The sequence below is a fragment of the Cydia pomonella genome, chromosome 27 (genome assembly GCF_033807575.1).
Source record: "Cydia pomonella isolate Wapato2018A chromosome 27, ilCydPomo1, whole genome shotgun sequence".
Lineage (NCBI taxonomy): Eukaryota > Metazoa > Arthropoda > Insecta > Lepidoptera > Tortricidae > Cydia > Cydia pomonella.
In genome coordinates, this window is record NC_084729.1 from 7828836 (window position 1) to 7853843 (window position 25008).

At 36.9% G+C, this 25008-nt stretch overlaps 1 protein-coding gene and 1 long non-coding RNA gene across 3 annotated transcripts in view; one reads left to right on the forward strand and one right to left on the reverse strand.

Moving 5' to 3' along the window:
- LOC133532598 (lysosomal alpha-mannosidase-like) overlaps positions 1-25008 on the reverse strand; it is a 79454-nt gene that overhangs the window by 18086 nt on the left and 36360 nt on the right. Inside the window, exons 8-12 of one of the 2 annotated variants that reach the window (XM_061871348.1) lie at positions 20540-20673; positions 17197-17289; positions 15537-15666; positions 14875-14953; positions 13753-13873 (exon numbers count right to left, since the gene is read on the reverse strand). In XM_061871348.1, the coding sequence (XP_061727332.1) occupies positions 13753-13873; positions 14875-14953; positions 15537-15666; positions 17197-17289; positions 20540-20673 (557 nt within the window). The remainder of the gene's footprint in view (positions 1-13752; positions 13874-14874; positions 14954-15536; positions 15667-17196; positions 17290-20539; positions 20674-25008) is intronic. The other variant, XM_061871349.1, reaches the window with a different exon arrangement.
- Positions 11312-13168, forward strand: LOC133532603 (uncharacterized). Its single transcript, XR_009801727.1, has 2 exons — positions 11312-11400; positions 12995-13168. It is a non-coding gene; the product is annotated as an uncharacterized LOC133532603 (long non-coding RNA).

The window sequence follows — 25008 nt, forward strand, 5'->3', positions numbered from 1 at the left end:
ATAATGTTATAGCCACAGAGTTAAAAAACAGTCAGAGGTGGTATTGCTCAAGAACATAGCCGCTATGCTTACTTACTCACTCACTCGCGTTTATTTCATGTCACCTCTCACACAATTCATCCACCTTTTCCTAGGTTTTCCTCTCCCGTTCCATCCCTCCACATTCATTGCATTGAACCAGAGTATACATCGTAAATTACATTGGGAGGCACGAGGCTATACTCACTTATCAGGTTTGAGCTATGTGTATTCACGGCTCACCCTCGAGGTGTGAACGTATGTGTGTCGCGCGTAAACACAAATCATCGTCAGTTTCGTTTGAGCGATTTTAACTCTGTCATAAGAGAAGGTAAAAGAGATGGAAGCACAGAGAGATTGGCAAGAAGAGACTGCAGACATTCGAAGATGATGATTAAAGGTATAGATCACAGGAGAACCAGGTATCTTCTGAAACTAGGTAAGAGCAGTCTGAGACTACTGAGGAGTATCATTACTGGTATCTTAAGATCAGAGGCGGCGTTAGGCGTGGGCGACGTGGGCCACCGCCTACGGCCTCGCGGTCCGAGGGGCCTCGCGCCTTAAATGAGTACCTGTATCTCGGACACAACGTAAAAATGTTCGTTATTTCTTGCGCCACCAGAGGGCCTCGCTAAAAGTACCTTGCCCATATAAAATTTTGGTCTTGTCCAGCCACTGCTTAAGATAATGGAAATTAGTAGAGATGCCTCCTGTCCACACTGTGGTAAGGAGGAGACTTAGCTTACACTTCCTAGCAGAATGTATTTTAGAAGCGGCACCGCAATATAACTAATACATTCGGTTCAGACATCCTGAAAGAAAACGAACTAAAGGACGTCGATCTTAAAGATGTTCTTCTGTTCTGCAGGAAAACAAGGTTTGAGGAGAATAGTGTGGGAATGCTGTCGGGACAGTAACCTGCAGCTCCAACCTCAGGGAACTGCGCTGAATGAACGCGACACATGATCGACAGACCGCCTGTTTCCGGCCGTTCCTACACTACAGCTAAATCTACCTCTGTGTATTTTTTTACTCTGTGGTTTTAAAGACACATTATTTGTTACTTATTTTGTATTTGTAACTAACATTCTAATACTATTCTTGTGAGCGCAAGAGACAGAGCGCAAAATGTGGTTATGGACGATGCTGGCATTTTTGTAAGTATTTTTTATTTATATGCATTTCATTTAACATGAGTTCGGCAAATTATGACGTTTTTAGGTGAGTTGAGATTATATAGGATTTTTTTTTCTTAACTTGTGGTTACGGTACAGACGTGACTCAAATACAGAATTGATAAAAATGAATTTCTTTATATACTTAAAAAAAAAAACTTGACGGTGTAAGAACGTACGAAGCTTAAAAGTTCGACCCTATTGTCGGTACAAATGAAAGAATAGGGTTTACTATTGGAAAAACCGGTTTAGCCCCTGATTAATATATTTCGTTTCATTTCATTTCACTTTATTTCAGCATACATAAGCATTACAGTAGTGTACCAAAGCGCTTATATACTAGTCATTAAAAACATTTAATAAACAATTTAACACACAAAATTAATTCAATAGTAATTCCATAATAACAATCATTAACAACATTTGTCATAATTACAATAAAAACCTAATCTCGGTTGACATATTTAATAATTATACTCGATCCAACTTTAAGCGCAAAGTGAGCTTGCTCCTATAATGTTAATTTAATTTTAATTACCTGTATTGTAGCTTAATTTCTTTTGTATTGTTTATTGCTGTGATTTAGGCCGAACTCGATAATCCTATTTTTGTGTTTATGTACATACTAGTAGGATATGATAAATATTGTAATAGTTTAGTATTAATATAAGTAAGGATGTCTGTTTTAAGTTCCGATTACAACGCTGTCGTAAAATTATTGTCGGAACTCCTAGTGGGAATTGTGTTAGGATGTAGGCTAAATTTATTATTTTAGAATCTTATCCGTATATATTACTGGTCTGTATCTGTTTTTTTCCCCAATAAAGAAAATAAAAAATAAAATAAAATAATTTCTCATTATTATATATTTATTTATTAATAAAAATATAAAATATGGCAGTAATTAATATAATTAGCAATGAAAACTAAAATTATTAATAATATCTATAAATTACGGACTACATAATTGGTATAGAAGAATTGGCCTAGCAGGAATATACGGGCTGTCATATGCGAGACGATTTTTATATTTTGCACATTTTTCTGTCCGATCTTACACTATGCACTCAATTATCAAGAAATTGTGCTTGTCCAATTGTGGGGTCAATGAACCCACGTGGTGTCAATGAACCCATATAAGCGCGGTAGTTTGAAAGGTGATAAAATAGGACATTTTAATCAGTCTGCGATTTTATTATTCATAAAGATGAAACATATTTTTTTAAGTACTTATAAAAAATCAATTAAGTATGTGGCAGCGTTCGTTAAGGGTAGGAATCGATACAAGATGATTTGGGAGCTTTATTGTCATTTAATAATCACATGAATTCCTATAATCACAAATATAGATCGTGTCATCCACGAAGACGCATGCCTTGACACGTATTGTCATTGTATTGTTGTTGTATGAAAGGTAAGATTGGACAAATCTGCGCGTTATTGTGGATGACACGAACTATAGTGGTGACTCGAAAGTTTGAGCATCCCTGAGAATTTATGGTCGGATGACTAATCAGCATGTCTAATATCCGATCTATTACCACTTTGGATAAGACCGGATCTGGGCTTATAGGCATCGTATCAAAATTTAATATATATACAGATTTATCATAAATTTAATAATAATAACATGATATCTGTAAGAGCAACGCTTAAATCTACCAGTTACTGGCGTAGGATATTTCCGGATTAAAAAATCAAATTTTTGGGCGTTTGCACTTAATGGCACATATCATGCGACTTGTTAGTCGGAACAACAAGTGCGGACTCAAGGGGGGTGCGGGACAAAATGGCGCATTGCATCAACTTGCCAGCATTTAAAAAAGCGCAAGAGGCGGAAATTTGAATCGTACGATCTTGACCGGTGTCCGATCTTAGCCAAACTCACTACTCCCAATACGTGACAATCTTTAAAACAAAACTGTCGCAGACAATTGGTTAAATTAGCCAGGTAATTAGAGGCCTAGGCCGCTCATTAATCGCCAGCATCAAATTTGATGTCCAGTCTGATAGTTAGTTAAATTAGAATATCAACGTTAAGGAACTTATTGGCGTATACCTATAGAAAGTCAGCTCTTTGGGAATAACTGATTCACTCAGCCAAGTGATTTATATTAACAAAAAAACGAATAATAAATTTAATACATAACATATTCTATCTCGTAACCAAACATTAGGATATCCTGTAACGATAGTTGTGTGTATGTAATAAAAAAAAATAAAAAAATTATAAGGTCATCAATGTCCAATGTAACTAAATTCAACACACACAACACGACGTTCAGCCATCTGCAAACTAACCAAGATGGTTGACAGCAGTGAACAAAGCGTTTCTCAACCTGGAACTATCTAAATAGCCATATCTACTGCTGTGTCCTGGGTTTACTCCCTTGACGTATATCTAAGGACGGGCCTTAAGGACAATAAGAATGGGGCCACTACAGCGGTGTCACGTACACGAATTCGAGCCAATCGTGCAGTCTAACGCCGCAACGCGATTGATGAATTCGCATCACGCGCGCGATTGGTCGCAACTCCTTCTTCTTCCTCGCGTTGTCCCGGCATTTTGCCACGGCTCATGGGAGCCTGGGGTCCGCTTGACAACTAATCCCAAGATGTGGCGTAGGCACTAGTTTTTACGAAAGCGACTGCCATCTGACCTTCCAACCCAGAGGATAAACTAGGCCTTGTTGGGACTAGTCCGGTTTCCTCACGATGTTTTCCTTCACCGAAAAGCGACTGGTAAATATCAAATGATATTTCGCGTACATAAATTCCGAAAAACTCATTGGTACGAGCCGGGGTTTGAACCCGCCACCTCCGGATTGCAAGTCGCACGCTCTTACCGCTAGGCCACCAGCGCTTTTCCAGTCGCAACTAGTTGCGTTAAACTGCACGATTGGCTCTAATTCGTGAGTGACACCACTTAACTAGCACCATTCTTAGTGCCCGTGAGGGCCCCGTCCTTAGATATATGTCAATGGTTTAACCCGTGTGACGGTTTCGGACAAATCTTCCCTACATACGATCGAAAAACATAAATCTCCTTCGGCAGAAGACAAAAACATGTAGCTCTAACTCTATTTTCTCATTTTTACAGTGCTTTATCGCAAGTCGATTGTGTTGTGACACCCACATTAGGAAAGAGATTCCCAGAAAACTTCTTATTCGGGGTCTCGAGCTCTGCTTACCAGATCGAAGGGAGTTGGAATGTTGACGGTAAGTTTGAGACCTAATTTCACCCCCTTAGGGTACCTATAAACTAAGTGATAAATATCGTCAGGTGACATGCAAAACTCACTAATTACTAAAAAAACATGTAATATGGTTAATTATGGCTATGAATTTGTTGTGGTAATTAATGAGTTTTGCTTGTCATCTAACGATATATGCTATGACTCTTTCCAGGTTAAAACTATATAGTTAAGTGCCAGATTTCATCCAAGCCCGTGAAGCTGGTTTTGAGTACCTGAGCTAGAAGTCTACTCTGACTATTCCTTATATAGGATGCCATTTACAAGTGATGTATTCTCGAAAAGAAACAACCAGTCTCAAATAAAGCTAATTTATTATTTTTTAACGGAAATTAGAGTCGATCGTATAAATTCAGCCCTATTACTATTTACCAAACAGCACTAGACCGTTAAAAACGATCTCCGACCCTTATACCAATAAAAATTTCGTTAGCGCGATGGAGAAATCGCCGCTCCCGATACAACGCCATCTAGTGTATTTGGTAAACCTTTTTATATGAAAGTACTATATGGACTCGAATATGGGCAAAAAAGAGACGTTTATTCGACATGTGTTTGTTATTAAGTTTGTGGTAAGTATACTCTGTATCTTTAGGTATTTAAATAAAAGTAAATAGTATTTATAGTTAATACGTAAGTATTTTTGTGCAGGAAAAGGCCAATCCACTTGGGACTACTACCTCCACAAACAGCCCGACATCGTAGAGGATTGCACCAACGCCGACGTCACCGCGGACTCCTACCGGCTTTTTAAGCACGACGTACAAATGCTCAAACATTTAGGCGTAAAAAGCTACAGATTCTCCTTATCCTGGACTAGAATACTCCCAGATGGATCTGCCAACCATATTAATCCACGTGGGATCGCTCATTACAGAAAATTCATAGACTTATTACTAGAAAATGATATATTGCCGCTTGTAACTTTATACCATTGGGATTTACCCATCGCATTCGGTAAAAATGGAGGCTGGTTGAATGAAAATACAGTAGACAGATTCGGAGACTACGCAAGAGTAGCTTTTTCCGCGTTTGGTGATAAAGTAAAGCATTGGATAACTATAAATGAGCCGTTTATCCACTGTTTATATAGCTACGAATTTGGCTTTCATCCGCCATTGATAAAATCTCCTGGGAAAGGATTCTATGTGTGTGGAAGGAATTTGTTATTAGGACATGCTAGAGCTTATCATATTTATGATGAAGAGTTTAGGTTCCAAGGGGGGAAGGTGGGGTTGGTGGTGGATGCTCAGTGGCCGATAGCAGCCAGTGGGTCGGAGGAAGATGCTGAAGCTGTGAAGGACTACCTGGCTTCATATGTAAGTTATTTAATTTTTACCAACAACATGGTTTATATCGTTTACACTGTGGTATCTTACCGGTCGAATGAACTAGGTGTAAACGAAATAATCGGAATTGTAAAAAAAAATGTGGGTTGTATGTATGTATGTAAACACTTTATTGTACATAAGGGACAGGTAAAGTTACAATAAAAGGAAAAAATAATAATGTAGGCAATGTACAAAGGCGAACTTATCTCTATAAAGGATCTTTTCCAGAGGGTTGTGGGGCAATATCACCAGTGGCGGGGCCAGACCAGCATTTTATGTGGGCAAGGCACATTTAGCGAGGCCCTCTGGTGGCACAAGAAATAAAGAAAATTTTTACGTTGTGTCCGAGATATACTTTTTATTTGAGGCGCGAGGCCCCTCGGACCGTATTTAGTAATTAAACTCGAATCGGGGATCTAGCAAACCCCGTGGCGATGGTGGGATGAAGTGGACTTTTTGTTCAGTGATGAAATATGGAGGGAAGAATTTGCCTAATAGTGCGACATGATATAAATATTTTAAGAATTGATCTTTGTATGATCCTTACTTTCTTTCCAAGATGTCCTGTGCAAGGCGTTATTGATTGTTAAATAGACGTATACTCTAAAAAATAATGTGCCCCCTAGATTTGCAGATGTAAAATATGGCGTTGTAGGTACTGTACCATATATTTTGTGGTAATTGAAGTATTAAACGTATTAGTATTTATTTAGAGAAATAATTTTTACGCGTTCCTAATTGTTACATACTACTTTTAATTGTTGAATGATTAGTTAAATCATAGATGGTTTTGTTGAAATGGCTTTGTTCTCTCTTTGTCGTTGTACTTTTTGCAGAGCGTCGTGGTCAACCGCTGACATCAGGCGCAGATGTTGCTTGCCGTACGATTTCACGCCATTTCTCGCGGTCTCCTTCTGGCAGATTTGATTTGGTCAGGCCATCGCAAAGGTGGCCTTTTACGCGGTTTTTTTCCGTTTGCTCAACCCTGCACCACTAGACGCTCTATGGAGTCATTGTTTCGTCTCGAGACGTGACCGAAAAAACTGTGTATGCGGGTCTTTACGAAAGTCGGCTTTATTCTAGGTGGGACAATACCTAGACCCAGTGTTCAATGGTGACTACCCTCAACGCCTGACAGCCCGGGTGGCGGCGGCGAGCGCGCGTCAGGGCACGGAGTCCCGGCTCCGCCCGCTCAGCGAAGATCAGAAGGCGTACATACACGGGACCTATGACTTCGTCGGGATTAATCATTATAGCAGCGTGATGGTGTACAGGTGAATCGGGTTCTTGACACATGTATTTTATAACATGAAAATGAGCAAATCACAATAAATTAGAAACTAAAAAAATATATGGGAATAATAAAAAAATACAAGACCTTAAAGCTTCAAAATTTAAGTTTTTTTTAAACATGCAAAAATTTAAATTATGATGACCATTCGATTCCTTTCATTTTATTTAAAACAATATTGTATAGCAACTATACAGGACGTCCGATGACTATGGGACATCAAGGGAAAGTACCTTAAATATAAGACATTGGATATTTTGCTAAAAGGAGACTTTATTTTATTTTCAAAACTGAGTAATACTGCATTCAAAGATTTAAAAAAATAAGTTACTTTGTCTGGAAATCGAACTGACTCAAATGTGAAAATAAAAACATCCTGTATTTTTAAGATGCCAATCGAAAGAATACATAAAAAATAAGTCATCTCATAAATATGATATCGCAAAAGAAATTAATAGAATAAAATTTTTGATTAAAATTTCAGGATCGGTTTAATTTCCAGAAAAAGTAAGCAATTATCAATTTTTTTTTAGAAATTCGTTGAATGCAATATTACTGACTTTTAAAAACAAAATAAAGTCTTCTTTCAGCAAAATATCCTATCTACGATATTTAAGGTACTTTCCCTTGTTGTCCCATAGTCTTGGGACGCCCTGTATACATAAATAAATAAATATAAATAAATAAATATTATAGGACATTATTACACAAATTGACTTAGTCCCACAGTAAGCTCAATAAGGCTTGTGTTGTAGGTACCTAGACAACGATATATATAATATATAATTATAAATACTTAAATACATAGAAAACACCCATGACTCAGAAACAAATATCCGTGTTCATCACACAAATATATGCTCTTACCAGGATTTGAACCCGGGACCATCAGCTTCATAGGCAGGGTCACTACCCACTAGGCCAGACCGGTCGTCAAAAATACATCAAAGCAATATTTCACTGACAAAATTACAATTTTCTCGTTTTCCATATCGTGACATCACGATGTATTGCCACAGAATAACAGTACTACCGTACGGAAATGACACTTCCTACAAAACCGAAGTTTGACAGCGATTCAGGATCGAATTATGCTGTCCCTTTCTAATGTATGGCACTATCCCTTTCGGTCATTTAGGGTTGTTAAAATTCAAGTCATTATCTTATCTGTGGTCGTGCACGTATAGGGACGTCAAGTTGTGCCAACCCTAATAATTGCTCGATAGGTAACTAGTTGCGTTAGACTGCGCGATTGGCTCAAATTCGTGAGTGACACCACTGAACTAGCACCATTATTAGTGCCCGTAGCCCGTCCTATATGTCAATTGTTTCTATCATTACAGGAACGAGTCAGTGAACGGAATGTACGAAGAGCCTTCCTTCTACGACGACGTCGGTATCGGCACATACGTGGACGACTCGTGGCCTGCCAGCTCATTTGATATTATGAGGGTTAGATACATTTTCATAAATAATTTGACAGCGGATAAAGTAAGGACTAGTATGCCCATACCTCTCTTTTGGACGTAGTTTAAAGACATACCCGGGTGTCTTTAAACTACGTCCAAAATAGTATATTACGATACAAGTGCGAAAAATAGGAAATTCGAAACGAGTGGCGATAAATTAAAACACGACCGAAGGGAGTGTTTTAAATCGACACGAGTTACGAATTACGTATTCGCACATGTATCGTACAACGTTTTACAGTACATATGGCCCTTTAAATGTTCGACACAGTAACGTAATATGCTAATTTTCGCACTAGTGCTATAAAGTAGCACCATATGTACTGTAAAAGAGGTATGAGCATTGTGAATGTCATCTCGCTTTGTGTGTTAGGGCGCAGTGCAGCGGATGTCATTCCAGATCTAGAGCAGAGCCCAACTGGGGAAGTACCTCCACCTTACAGAAAACTGCAGCCAAATAACACTAGACCCTACTCATAGTGTTGTTATCCTGCCGGTGATTAAGGTTGCCAGAGAGCACAACGAGGGTGAGGAGTACATAAGCTACGGAGACTGCTTACCATCAGGCGGGCCGTATGCTTGTTTGCCACCGAGGTAGTATTAAAAAAAACTGACCAAAAAGTAAAGTAAGTTGACACTAACCTCGAAGAATTTCGTACCCGCCATTTTCTATCTCTATCGCACGCGCATGTTTATATTGTTGTCCCGCTCGCACAGTGGCAATTACCGCAAAGAGAATTCAGAAGACCAAGAGTGCTCACTCCTTACAACGGTTTTGTTACCAAAAATACTATTATTTTCGTAGTCTACATCTAGCGTCAAGTAGCGGAACTACTGCTACTCGACAATAGATGTCGAGGCAAACAAAAAGTCTAATGCTCAACTGGAGTAACCGGAACTCAATTTTTAACTCCTACGCTTACTCTGGTTATAACATTAGCTGAACATTGTTGAGCATTAGACTTTATTCGTTCGTCGCGACATCTATCGTCAAGTAGCAGTACTGACAAATCTGCTATACATAGTTAAATACACATATATATTTTTTGTAATGCAATTTCGAATAATATTAAGGAAAAATCGCATCGCAATGTTGAAAAGTATTCAATTCGAATTTAATAATAAAATCGTCTTTAATGTCATTTTTAAGCATTAATAACATAAACATTTCACAGATAATATGTTTGTTCTAACAAAAAAGTTTATCGTTCCACTGGTTGTAAGTTGCGGTCATTGAACTCATAATTTGAGGTTTATGACATTTGTGTACTTAGATAAAATTATTAAAATTCTCAATAAAGCCATATTATTAGATAACATCAAAGGTGTCAACATTTTATCTGATTAATAAGTTTAATAAAAACATAAATAAATTCTTGATAAATGCCGTCAAGTGGTGAAATGAAATATATCGCACATTGGCTTACAGATAAGATCATAATAGGTTAACGCCCCCAACCACATAATCAAAAATTTGAAGTGTTTTTGATATTTCAACGAAACTTGTATAATTTCTAGCGCTTTATGCATTAAAAGTTGAACGTCCTATTCGTCCTTTATATTTTTTATGTATTTAATGAAAGCTACTGCAATTGGTTTCAATATTATTAACAAATTAAAACTAATTAAAGCAAGAAATATTACTTTGCTAATCCGCGAGAAAATAACGTGCTAGTCAATCAGTGCTCACCCGTTTTACTTATTTGCGTATTTTAACGCGCCGCAGACGCGGTTTATTTATTTAGTATAAATTTTATTTTGACACTTGGAGAGACTTTACACCTCCAAATTTTATTAGTATTAGTACTCTGACATTGGGGACCTTTTACATCTCCAGATTTAATGTGTTTTTAACCATAGAGACTATACATCTCTATTGTATTGTGGTAATTATTTATTTTAAGATTATTCATGTAATGTTTACCCAGGTATTGGCTATTGTATTTATAAATGTTGTTATGTATTTTTCATGTCACTATATGATGTTACTATAAATGTTGTATTGTCTTGTAAAAGAGCCCTTGAGGCCTACTTGCAGAATAAAAATTGAATTTTGAATTTAACATGCAATTAATGTTCCCATCCTCCCACCGCAAAAACAAATACGCAAATAAATATAACAACCCACCACCAAACGCATAAAACTCAACACGTGTTTCAAGTAAGCAATTAAGTAACGGGTGAGCACTGATTGACTTGAATTAGCACGGGTTTCCGCAAAGTAACGCCTGATTCTATTAATTAAATTAAAACTATGTTTCATACACTTACAAGCCCTACACATATACTTACGACTCAAATGACGAGCTTTACTGCACGACTTGCGGCCGGAAGTTTAAAAACAAAACTCGGTTTCGCAAGTCACGTTCGAGCCCATGCACGTCATAATTTACAGGATACCTGATTTGTCCGGGTGTCGCGGTCGACGGATGCGTCTGGGAGGACATCATATATTTCTAACATACATCTAATATATAACGATGGATACTTACAACTTAAACTATTATTTCAGCAGATGCTTATATAGCAATCTCTTGCAAGCTGATTTGCTTGGTTTAAAAGAGTATTGTCCCATATCATTTTTCTATTTATGTATGACAATCACATTTTTTTACAGGAATACGCCCCAGGATTCTATTCCCTACTCCTATACCTCAAAGATACCTACAACAACCCCCTGGTCTACATCACCGAGAATGGTTTCCCCCTATCATCAGCCGAGGGTCTCGATGATCGGAAGAAAGTGAATTATATGAGAAACTATTTGGACGCCTTGATGGACGCGAGGGCAGATGGGTCTAACTGTCAAGGATATTTCTTCTGGTCCCTGATGGATAGTTTTGAATGGGGCAGTGGATATGAGTAAGTAAACAGTTATAGTAAGGCAAGTCTTCGTTGGCGTTTCACAATCTTCAAATAAGCTTAACTAGTAAATAAACACCTTTGTAACTAAAGGTAGTTTTATCTGGCAGTTAATTTATTTATTTATTAGCTATCCAATACTTTACTTGGACATTATGAAACAGGCCCTAAAAATAAGTATTTTTTCAGTAACAATGCATTATAAAGTTTTTTGAAGTAAAATATGACACAAGACTTGTTAAGTATGTAGAAACTATTAATTAGCCCGACATTTTGCTTATATGACCTCGAATGGACCCGACGGTTCTACTAATATATCTACTAATCTAAAAATAAGACACGTAATACATTGTTATTGATATTAGTGTCAAATTGTATGTTACTTTTTCTTTGTCTCTTGACAATTTTCTTTTTCTCTTGTTATTTGTTTGTGTCACAAAGCATGTAAGTTGTGGTTGAATATAGTACCTTTCGTTGCTAGTGCGGAAAGTATGTCATTACTTCACGAGTACCGAGATATCTTGCCACGAGCCGTTGGCGAGTGACAAGACTCGGGACGAGTGAAGAATAATATTTCCGGACGTGTAGCGAACGACGTTTTTTTATTCAGTTGCGAAAAAATAAGAAAAAACAACAAGAACTTTTTTTTATGCATGTTCTATAAGACAGAAACAATTGTAAATATAAAATATTATACTATTATTACCTAAGTATCGTTATTTACGATTATTTGTGTATCGTATATTTAAATTGTATGAAAACAATATCGAATGTTGCCTTTGGAAACTTAAAACATTCTTGCGGTAAGAAAAAACGCCTCTACTTTAACAGGCGTTTCGGCAGCTATGCCGTTCAATTCAGACAACTTATTAAGAACGGTTTTTCAATATTAAAAAATAAACGTGTTATAATGATGAAGAGGTAAGTAATAAAATATGAAATATGCTTACATTTATTATTTTTACATTAACAGTAGGATTTTATGTTGATTACGATTTTTAAAGGAAACTAACATTAACACTCATCAATAAGTAGTCATGAATTGGAACAAGTGGAAAAGTAAAAAGCACTAGTTCGCGAAATCCAACTTTCCGCACGCTAAACAGCTACGTAAAGTAGCACTTTTTGATCAACTGTATTAAAAAAGATTTTATCTATCTATCTATCTAATTGTAATTCAAAAATGCACAAATAAGAATAAGCTCTGATTTCTCAAACATCAGATAAAATTATCTGTCAGACCTAAGTCACATTTTCTCGCTCGTTCGCTGCGTCACTGGAGGCACAAGATACAGTAAAACCAAGATAAGTTAGCAGCGATTTTGATAGCCGAGACGGTGCACGGGTTACTCGCATTTAAAACGTCAAACTTCTATGTCATTATGACGTTCACTTGACACTTGCACCGTCTGGGACTCTGGGCTATCAAAACCGCTGCCAACTTATCTTGTTCTCTAGTTATTTATGTTTAACAACGCTAACTGGCCCGGACGGGGGCAACGGATTTTACCTACAATGGCACCCGCGTGCGTGCGCCCGCTGCGTGCACCCGCGCCAGCTATCGGATGTCCTAACACCAACCGCTACTTTTCAGGTACAAATTCGGCCTATACCAAGTGGACTTTGACGACCCAGACAGGAAACGAACCGCTCGGAAATCCGCGCTAGTGTACAAGGAGATCATACGCACTGGGACGATAGACGTTAGCTACGACCCGGACCCATACCAACATAATGGATCTGTTTATTAAATATTTCTAGAGCAAAACTGATGCTTATATTATTGTTACATATATGTGACGTTATCCATGAAAAGGGACCTTACTGTCGATGGCGCTTCCGCCGTCATAAACGATGCTCCAATAATGGCTCCAATACAAATACAACGCTGCGCGACGCAGTGTAGCTTAAACGCCATCGACAATAAGGTCCCTTTTCCTAGATAATGCCACATATTATATATATACAAAATAGTACTTTGTGCAACAGTACATAATAAAGATTCTTAAAACCCAAGGGCGCGAGTTACAAAACGAAACAAAGTTGAGAATTTTTAGTCATAATTATGTACTGTAAGCGTCGTCGACCGCCCGCTCCACGATACGCTCGTAGTCGTGAGTTACGTGTTGCTTCTCTGTGTCCGTGACGTTGCTGTGTCAAACTTGGGAGAGCAAGCATCACTCATCACTAATAGTAAACTTCCTTGAAAACCTGGTTTCCGATGATATATAAGCGTCGTCGACCGCCCGCGCCACGATACGCTCGTAGTCATGAGTTACGTGTTGCTTCTCTGTGTCCGTGATGTTGCTGCGTCATACCGGGGAGAGAAAGCATCACTAATAGTAAACTTACTTGAAAGCCTGGTTGCCGATGATGTAAGCGTCGTCCACCGCCCGCGAAACAATACGCTCGTAGTCGTGAGTTACGTGTTGCTTCTCAGTGCCCGTGATGGCGTCGTGATGCTGCATCATGCCTGGAAGAGGTACATATTAACAACAAGAAATAGTTGATCCACCCAAATTGCGTGGAATAATATCACCCGCAGGTTCTCTCGGCGTACGAAGGAAGTAAAAATCATATTATTTAGGTCTTATTGCCAAACCTTCTTCTACACCAGCAGCCTGTGGGTGAGTCATACGCAGCGCACATACAATACGCTCAGGGTTCTATATAATAACATATTCAGGATGCTGATGGAGCTGCCGCGACGCTGCAGTGCGTCGGCTATGTTCGCCGAGGCGCGCACTGATGGCTTTCACGCCGTCAGAAGGAAGAGAGTAGCGTTACTGCTGAACAGAGTACGCGGCTGCTCCGACACCATCCTGAGCATGTTCGCTGAGCGCTTGGACTCCCCCATGACAAAACATTAGGTAGAAATCACCACTGACCAAACAAAGTGATGATTTTTACCTATACTCATCTTTAGGTATTTAAATAAAAGTAAACAAACCATTTGTAAATTTTCGGGTAGTTATAACATTTGTTGGTTAACCAACCAAATACAAAACCGCCGGGATCTGTCCCTGAACGACCTGACTTTAACCTACATTATTTGATCATGTAATGTTTTCATCTACCCTCAACTGGCTTAAGGAGCCATTTGAGGGTAGTTTAACAACACAACGTTTGTTGTTTACCTTTTTTAAATACCTAAAGATACAGAGTATAGTGCCGCTGACGACTTGTCTGGCCTAGTGGGTAGTGAACCTGCCTATGAGGCTGATGGTCCCAGGTTCAAATCCTGGTAAGGGCATTTATTCGTGTGATGAGCATGGATATTTGTTCCTGAGTCATGGGTGTTTTCTATGTATTTAAGTATTTATAAATATTTATATATTATATATATCGTTGTCTAAGTACCCACAACACAAGCCTTATTGAGCTTACTGTGGGACTTAGTCAATTTGTGTAATAATGTCCTATAATATTTATTTTATTTATTTATTATAATAATGGTAACATGTTGGTACTTACCCATGGCACTCTTAAGCTCATTCAGAATGAACATGTTGGATTGCGGCAGATTCGTCAGGACTTGCAACATTTTAAAGGTCTGAAACAAATAAACAATAAAATAAGTTTTTACCCTCTGTCTTATACATAGAATTAGATTTTGATGTATAGAGATTTGACATTTTGAGATTTTCCTATGATCTAATATTATGACTAAGTTCTCCTTCAGAGTCCAACTTAGGTAGCTGTTGGTCTTTCTCTTTTTCTCTGTGGTGGGGCTGAAAATAAAGTGGGTACTTTACTGGACTGGGTAGTCCAGTGAATTAAGAAGTCTAGGTAATAAATAAAAGTAAACAAAATCTATCCTCAAATGGCTCCTACAGCCAGTTGGGGGTAGATGAAAACATTACATGATCAAATAATGTAGGTTAAAGTCAGTCGTTCAGACACAGATCCAGGCAGATTTGTATTTGCTTGGTTAACCAATACATGTTATAACTACCCCAAAATTTACATATTGTTTGTTTACTTTTATTTACATACCTAAAGATACAGAGATACAGATTTTTGACCCCTGGGCCACAGCTAGGCCACTTTTCGGGAACAGGATTTTATGGATTTTTTTAGACCGGATCCGGCCCACCGGTCGTTTATACCTTTATATGCTAGAAAGAGTTCCCTACCTGTAGATAGTTGTTGGTCTCTCTCTCCATCCTCTTGGTGGTTGGGCGAGAAGTGAAGTAACCAGTCCAGAAGGCAGTTGAGTCGGATGCGTACGGGAAGAAGTCATCTTGTTTGATGGGTAAACTTGGGCTGCAAGAGTAAACATAGGATAAACACGAGGGAAAAGTCATAACCACGTACGAAATTAACTTATTTTTAATTGTTATACAAATGTCTCGTTTTCAGTATTTTTCCTGTACTAGTAGTAGGTATAAGATGAATCAAATCAATCAATCAATATCATTTATTTGCAAGAATACTTAATTATAGTTACAGGATGTTCTTGTAGAATATTGTACAGTATTCTATCGTAATTAAACGATGCGCAAATTTTATTGTACAAGAATTTTTAGTCCAACACGATGTGTTAGACTGAAAATAACTATATTTTTAAATTTAATTAAATAACAATTATGATAAATAGATTAGACTATAAAAATTGCATAGCACGTATCATTACATCAATTGGACTAATATCAATACAAAACATAACATTACATTAGTTGATTATCATTCTATCACACTGGTTCATTATCATTACATTACATAAGATTTATATTGGATTATTAATAATAATGTTAATCATTTGCATGATTGTGCTCAATAAACTCCTTGACACTATAGAAACAGTGTTCTAATAGAAAGCTTGTCATTTTCTTCCTAAATTGAGTTTTTTTTAGACGATATTACTTGCCAAATTTCATAGTTCTAGGTCAAAGGTAAGTACTCTATAAATTTTGATTCCCTTGATAGTGTCGAAATATACGATTTTTGTGGCATAAACGGCCGTATCTTTTTTTTACGTCAACTAAGAAGTTTGATTTTTTACAGCTTCAAGGGACTGTAGACATGAGTATTTGGTTTTAATTTCAACTTGATACCTTTACGCTTTCCCCAGACAGTGGCGGGGCAAGACCAAAACTGTATGCAAGGTACATTTAACGAGGCCCTCTGGTGGCGCAAGAAATAACTATTTTTTTTACGTTGTGTCCGAGTCATACTTGAGGCGCGAGGCCGTAGGCGGTGGGCCACGTCGCCCACGCCTAATGCTGCCTCTGTCCCCAGATAAACAGGTTTTGACAGACAGACAGACGGACGGACAACAAAGTGATACTATAAAGGTTCCGTTTTTTTCGTGTTGAGGTACGGAACCCTAAAACAGGTTTTTCCTGTAGGTCCCTTTCACTTCAGTGCATATTAGGATGCTATTAATGAAATATAGATCAGTTCATGTCCTCATGAGTTCAATAGCGGCAATGGGTTCATAGTACACTACTACAGAGCCCGGGAAACGAAGTGTTGCAGGCCAAGTACCCCGAGGGATACGCGACGCGATCAAACTTGCAATGAAAAAAAATAGTTAATATGTTTTATTCGTAGGTTTACACAGCTAAAAACAAATTACGAATCTACTACTATTTGATGGTTGAATGCCAAGACTTTGTGTCACAATTTGACGTTTAAAACAAAAGAAGGTTGCTTTACAGGCCTAAGTGTGTAAGGCTGTATGAAATTCCTTTACATATCATCTTCACTCATCGCACTGGACACGTAGTATTTCCGGACGTAATGTTAAGTAAGTCATGTCAATATTTCATTGCAAGTTGAGAAAAAACTTACTTGGCATCCTTGACTGCCTTCAAGTAACAGGTAGGAGTAGAGTAGAACAGCTTCACGTTCAGATTCTCCTTCGCCGATTTCATGTTGGCGTATCTGTGAATACATTCATTTGTGAACACATTCATTTTTATCGTAATTCATCATACGAGTACCTATAGGTACTTACAGGTCTCTTCACGAAAGCTGGCACTAATAGAACGAACGGTATCAAAGAGAATTTGAAATAGAGGTGTATTGTGAAAGAAAACTTTCGACACACAATTATTAAAACTTTTAGAACACTATTTGACTTTGATCCTTATTCTTTCATTGATATGTGTTAAATTTTTTAAATATCAAAAAGTGGCGCCATCTTACCGGGCACGGCCTAAAGGTTATGGCGCCATTGAATAAGAATAATTGCTCGAAACGATGCTACTATACCTTTGGCTTTTGATCTATTAGATGGCGCCACTTTTTGATATTTAACAAATTAACTCATATAAGTAAAATAATAAGGATCAAAGTCAAATGGCGTTCTAAAAGTTTAAATTATGTGTCGAAAGATGGCAGTAAATTTGAGTTGCTACAAAATTTTCTTTGAAAATACACCTCTACCTATTTCAAATTCTCTTTGTCGGTATACAGTCAGAGCCGCCATTTTATTGGTTAGTGTCATAGATGGTAGGTTCCTATAGATGTGCTATACCTACGTGAGGGACAGAACATACGCAATGCGACAAAATTAAAAACACGTTTTAACATTCCTGACAGCATACCAAAAATAACCTACGTAATTTGGTCGGGTTATTTGTTGCCCACCATTAATCATACTAAAATTTACGGTGCGGAATAAAAAATGAGTCTGTGAAAAGCATAAACAATAACAGCGCTAACTCTGCTATTCCTACTGAAAGATAAGTACCTACATAAGACTATCCCGTTCGGTCATTTCCCCCCATCGCTCATGCCTGATCCAGTTATACTAGAGTCATGGTTAATGTCATACACAGAACACACACAGATATTTTCATTCACGCATTCGTTCCGTTCATGCCAGCTCTTGTGAATTGACCTGTACTTAGGAATAATATGGTGTATAGGATTGATTCACAAGAGCCGACACGAATGAAATGAATGTGTGAATGGTGAATGAAAATATCGATGTGTGTATTACATTAGCGAATAAAATCAAACCGGTTTTCAAACGACTACTTCGCAAGCATATTCAGATTCTGTCAGAAGAACTTAAATAAGGTCAACATCAGATATATGTACATAATTATATGTATTAGTCTATCTTTTATACATTATATAAGTATATTCAATGGAATTTTTCCTATTATTGCTTTTGGTTTTAATTATATAAGTAGTACCTATACTCTGTATCTTTAGGTATTTAAATAAAAGTAAACAAACAATTTGTACATTTTCCGGTAGTTATAACATTTATTGGTTAACCAACCAAATACAAAACCGCCTGGATCTGTCACTCAACGACCTGACTATAACCCACATTATTTGATCATGTAATGTTTTCATCTACCCTCAACTGGCTTGGGAGACATTTGAGGGTAGCTTTTGTTTACTTTTATTTGAAAACCTAAAGATATAGTATTTAACTATATTTTTAATATTATTTGACTTCATATTTAATTTTTTCCTTATTATTTGTTATTAATTTCTCTTGCACCAACATACACAAATGTATCTGTTTGACCCAATGGTTGACTGGTAGAGAATGCCTATTGGCATAAGTTCGCCATTTGTACATGTTTCTTTATTTGTGCATTGAAGTTTAAATAAATATAAGTAAGAGTAAGCAAAGTGTGATATTGTGAACTACTTACATTTTTATTTTGCTACACCCTTTCCAGGGTCCATGTATGTAACTATATATTGGTATGCAAATAAAACTCCATCTATCTAAATAAATAAAATGGTGGCTCTGACTGTATACCTGTATCAGTATACACATACTCACATAGATGAGTAATCAATGATCATACAATGAAAGTTTCGTTCATCCCATTCATGCCATTTTTCGTGAATCAACCTGTACGTAAAATAGTACAAAGTGGTAGCAAATTTGACAGCTTAAGTACATAGATGGCGCTATACGATGCTTTGTCTTTTTCATTTCACTACTTTATTGATAAAATAAAAAAAATACATGTCAGGTAATTACTATTAGATTACCGCAATAGTAGTTACTGTATAATATACAGAGCAGAACAGCGCCATCTAGTACAAATCTATGTATGATGTTATTATAAAAATATAGGAGGATGTTAAAAATAACATGCAGCATGCAAAGCAAGATTAGTAAAAAGGAAAAAGATGTTAGGTAGTTTATGAATTCAAAATGATAGATGAAAACCAGGTGACCTAATTAAAAAGTTAGTTTGGGGAAAAATGGAAACCTACCATTTTATTACGCCGCCGGCTATAGACACATTTTTTAATTCTTGCTAAGGATGGGTTAAGGAGAAAATAAAGGATTTTTGTACGTAAACTCAATTGTTACAAGTTATGACTGAAAAACCAGTCTACCACCCACAGAAGCGACAGTTTTTTATCGGAAATAAATATTAGACCGCAAGCCAGCCACAGATTTCCATGACCTCCCGGTCGAAAACACTTATTGTGGTTAAGGGCTATGTATGATAAACCCTCATGGACGTCAGCTATCGCTTCGTTGGTGGGTTGAGGACTGGCAGCCACCGAAACACGTAAAAAATAAATAAATTTAGCCATCGCCTTCCATTTGATATTTTGTAATATGATTGTTTAGATGCTATTGCGAATTTAAATAAAATCTTCAGCCGGTTGTATCGCGGTGGAAAGACCGTCAGCTGGTCACCCTCTGTTGGTCCCCGCCTGCGATACTTACCATCATATGACACTCCCGTGATCAAGACGAATCTAACGATACCTCATACATCAAAATCCATCAAGCCGTTTAGGCTACAGGAGGCCACAAAGAAACAGACATACATACATACATACACTCGAAAAACATTACCCTCTTCCCTTTGGCAGTCGGGTAAAAATAGTGATGACAAATACCTATGTCAAAAAAAATTGTTGTAAATAACAATATTCTTGTGGGGCTTGTATTCCTCTTTTTAGTGTGCAGTCGGGTTTTTTTTATTATATTTTTTTTTATTAATTCATGATAGCATCTTTACTATCAACTGACAAAGTATCAGCAGGCGATGACTGACGATATATGCTCCTGGCTCGCGTTCTATAAGTAATAATGTGGTAGCAAAAGTATTTGTTAAAAATCTGTGTAAGGAAGTGACCCATAAGCGTACTTGGCTGACAACACACGACGCATATACGCGTTCTTGGCACTCACTTGATAAGTTTGTCGAGATTGTCGAACCACATGAAGGCATCCATGAATGTGAAGTCCCCGCCCATGGTGACTAACACGTTGTTGCTTCTATAGTACGTGGATTGAGCTAGCACGTACGCAAGAAACGTTGTAACCTAACGGACAAATTCGATTTTTGAACTGATTTCCAAATTTAAAATTTCATTTTTTATTTTGGATTTTTTTTTGAGTCACACCAAGTTGCAAGCGAGTGTGTAAATGCTATCATATATGCCATTTTACTGTAAAGGATAGTGGCACGACCACACTTTGGCACAAAAAAAAGTCAGTGGAAAATTTGCTAAGACGATTTCTATGTATGTGTCCCGATTTCTGGAAGGCTGAAGCGATTTGAAAAAAATTTTGGGTTATCATGGTAGCGATTTTCTAGTACAGAGCGTGTAAGTGTTATATTAAACGTCGTCATAATTTCATATCAAATATCAAACATTTATTCAGCAAATAGGCCACAGGGGCACTTTTACATGTCCATTTTTACAAACAATAAATTAAAAAAAAAAAAACAATTACAAATATCGAATCGATGAAATAATAAATACTTTATTAGAGATGTATACTGTCTCTAAATGTCAAATTACACAAAAAAACTATGATAAATAAAATAAAACCATAAAATTTTAAAATTCTTTAGAGATGTATAAGTCTCTAAGTGTCAGAGATAAAATATAAAAAAAGATATTAAATTATCCTTACAGATGTAGAGGGTCGCCAAGGCTTGAATTCTTATATAAATAATTAAAACACAAAAAATTAAAACAGACAAGAACCGAACATAGGACTTTTGGCGTGCATAGAGAAATAAGAAGTAAGCATAGAGTGCTCACTCCATACATCAGTTTTGTTACCAAAACGCTTATTATTTTCGTAGTCGACATCTAGCGTCGAGTAGCGGAATTATTAGTACCGCTACTTGACACTTGACGCTACTGACACGCCCATGATATTGCTAGTTAAAAATACCAACCAAGTTTGCATTTTCTTTAGATTAATTGTTTTTGAGGCGATTTTTTTTAGAAAAAGCTCGTACTTTTGTCCTTGAGCAAGATCTAAGCTAAATAATACAGCATATGAAAAATATCTAAGTTTTTAGGTCACCTGAATTTTCGAAAATTATTTATTCATTTAAGGGTCCTCAGCAAGCTCGGTTCTCCATACAAACGTAGTTACGCTCTCATTTTGAAACGACTAGCTAAAGGGTGTAGCAGGATAGCTTAGGAAAAATTGCCCCCAGCGATTTTGGGCCGAAATTGTAATCAAACGATGCCTTTTGGGGAGGTTATACTCTGCACAAAGTTTCATCCCTCTGTTACCCCCTGGGGGTGAAAAACACCCGATTAACCCCAAAACTGTTTTAATTATTTTTTCCTAAACTATGAAAGTGACGAATTTCAAATTTTGTACAAATATTAATAAGACTAAAAGCTATGTGCAAAAAAAATATTAACCCCCTAACCATTGAAATTCTTGTAAAAAAAAACAAAAATAAAAAAAGAATCACCCTGTATATCAAGTTTGGCTCATGGTACACACACCATTTTTTTTTCAAAAATGAACCAATTTATATTCTACATTATAGAAAAGTTTCATCGACCTACTCCAGAAGGAACATTGCGAAATTAAAATAAACGTACTATTTCGTAGCCACTAATCATTATACTCGTATCATGCTTAATACGCAACGTCTCGGTCCCGAAACCAAAATAATTAAAAAAAAACCTGCCAAGAGCATGTCGGGCCACGCTCAGTGTAGGGTTCCGTAGTTACTCTTCCGTTACAATAAGCTAAACTGGAGCTTAAAGTATAGTAAATTGTTAACCAAGGGATGAAACGGTACCTTTCACGCGAGTTAAATAAGTAGGCAAATTTGCATATATAGTACCTAATTAAAGTAAGTCTTTTTACTATGAAGGGGAAACTTTTTGCGATAACTCAAAAACAGCTAAACTGATCATGTCCGCTATAGTTTTCATTTAATGTCTTTCTTAAGCTCTACTTCCACGATTTTTTTCATATTTTTTGGACCTATGGTTCAAAAGTTAGAGGGGGGGGGACTATTTTTTTTCTTTCGGAGCGATTATCTCCGAATATATTCACTTTATCAAAAAATGTTTGTTGAAGACCCCTATTAGTTTTGAAATACCTTTCCAACGGGTAACCCACACTGTAGGATCTTGCAAAAAAAAAATTCACCCCCACTTTACGTGTAGGGGAGGTACCCTAAAAAAATTAAATTTTTAGATTTTATTGTACGACTTTGTCGGCTTTATTGATTCATATATCCTTGCCGAGAATTTCAGCTTTCTAGCACTAACGACCACGGAGCAAAGCCTCGGACAGACAGACAGACGGACATGACGAAACTATAAGGGTTCCTAGTTGACTACGGAACCCTAAAAATGTTTTTATAAATACAAATGAGTTTGATTCATACTTCTTTATCCCCACCTTTTTCAAATCGGGCACGAGCAACGGTCCGATCGCAAGCCATTGTTTATTAATAATGCAAGGCTCTTAGTGGGAGTTCAATGAATAGTACGCACCAAAGAGCCAATACATATTAATTTCGCAATGTTCCTTCTGGAGTAGGTCCATGAAACTTTTGTATAATGCAGAATATAAACTGGTTCATTTTTGAAAAAAAAATGGTGTGTGTACCATGAGCGAAACTTGATATACAGGTTGATTCTTTTTTTATTTTTGTTTTTTTTTACAAGAATTTGAATGGTTAGGGGGTTAATATTTTTTTTGCACATACCTTTTAGTCTTATTAATATTTGTACAAAATTTGAAATTCGTCACTTTCATAGTTTAGGAAAAAATAATTAAAACAGTTTTGGGGTTAATCGGGTGTTTTTCACCCCCAGGGGGTAACAGAGGGATGAAACTTTGTGCAGAGTATAACCTCCCCAAAAGGCATCGTTTGATTACAGTTTCGGCCCAAAATCGCTGGGGGCAATTTTTCCTAAGCTATCCTGCTACACCCTTTATACTTACAATAGGATAAGGTCTAGTAATGTAATTAGTTTATGTAGTTTTAGATACCTGAGCTAAAAAAATACAGTGAATTTAAGATATTCAAACAATACTTATTTTTATTAGAAGTATTAGAACAAATTAAATTATTTTTAGAAAATATAATTTGTTTTTTAATTCAAGTAGAAACACTACTATATAAATTAGAAACTGTAATAAATGTCATATAAATAAATAAAAATAAAATAAATAAATAAATAATAATAAATAATATAATAAATGCTACTATAGTATGAGAGAAAAAATTCTTTGAAAAATATAATATATTTGATAAAAACCAATATGGGTTTCGAAAAAATCACTCGACAACCTTAGCCGTTTATAACTACATAAAAGAAATTTTAGAGAAGATAAACACAAAAGAATATGGTATCGGATTACTACTGGACATGACGAAGGCCTACGATAAAGTGTCCCATGTAATCCTGTTATCTAAATTACACGACATGGAAATACGGGGTACCGCATATAACTGGTTTAAATCGTACCTGCAAAACCGGAAGCAGGTTGTGCAGATAGATAACTACGATGACGAGGCTCGGGAGGTTACGGCGATCACCTCACAGTTGCGGTCGACCACCTGCTCAATTCCACAGGGCAGTGTGCTCGGATGTACCCTATTCTTGTCGTACATAAACGACTTGCCTAAAATATTGGACACAAATGTCAAGTGCGTTATGTACGCGGACGACATTTCCCTGCTACTTAATGGTACAGATAGTACTGAATGTAACAAACAGCTCTGCAACACGCTCCTTACCGTTCAAAAGTGGCTCGGGGATCACAATCTAGAAATAAACCTTAAAAAAACCAAAATCATGCAGTTTAAACCCATCCAAAAGAAGCCTTTAGAATTACAATTAAAAGCAAATAATAATGAAATTGAAGAGGTTAACGAATTTAAATTGCTCGGAATCATAATAGACTCGAGTTTAAACTGGAAAACCCACATTCAAAATACCAAAACGAAAATAGCTAGATATACATACGCGCTAAGTTTACTAAAATCGAACACGACTTTTGAATCTGCGTTGTCTGTGTACTTCGCGTATATATATTCGAGTCTCCGTTATGGTGTAGTCCTGTGGGGAGCCAGCGTAGACTCTCATCAACTTTTCATCATGCAAAAGAAGTGTATCCGAATATTAGCCAATATCCATATTCCTAACAGCTGCCACCCTCATTTTACTAAACTTAATCTGTTAACGCTACCCTCAATATTTATATTGGAAACGGCCCTCTTTGTTCGAAAACACCCAGACCTATTCCCGATAAAACCGGAAACGTCAAAAACTAGAAGCCAATATAAAAACAAATTACTACTACCAAAAGCTAACTTAGCCATCTTCAAACATGGGCCACAATATAATTGTATTTCAATTTTTAATAAAATTCCG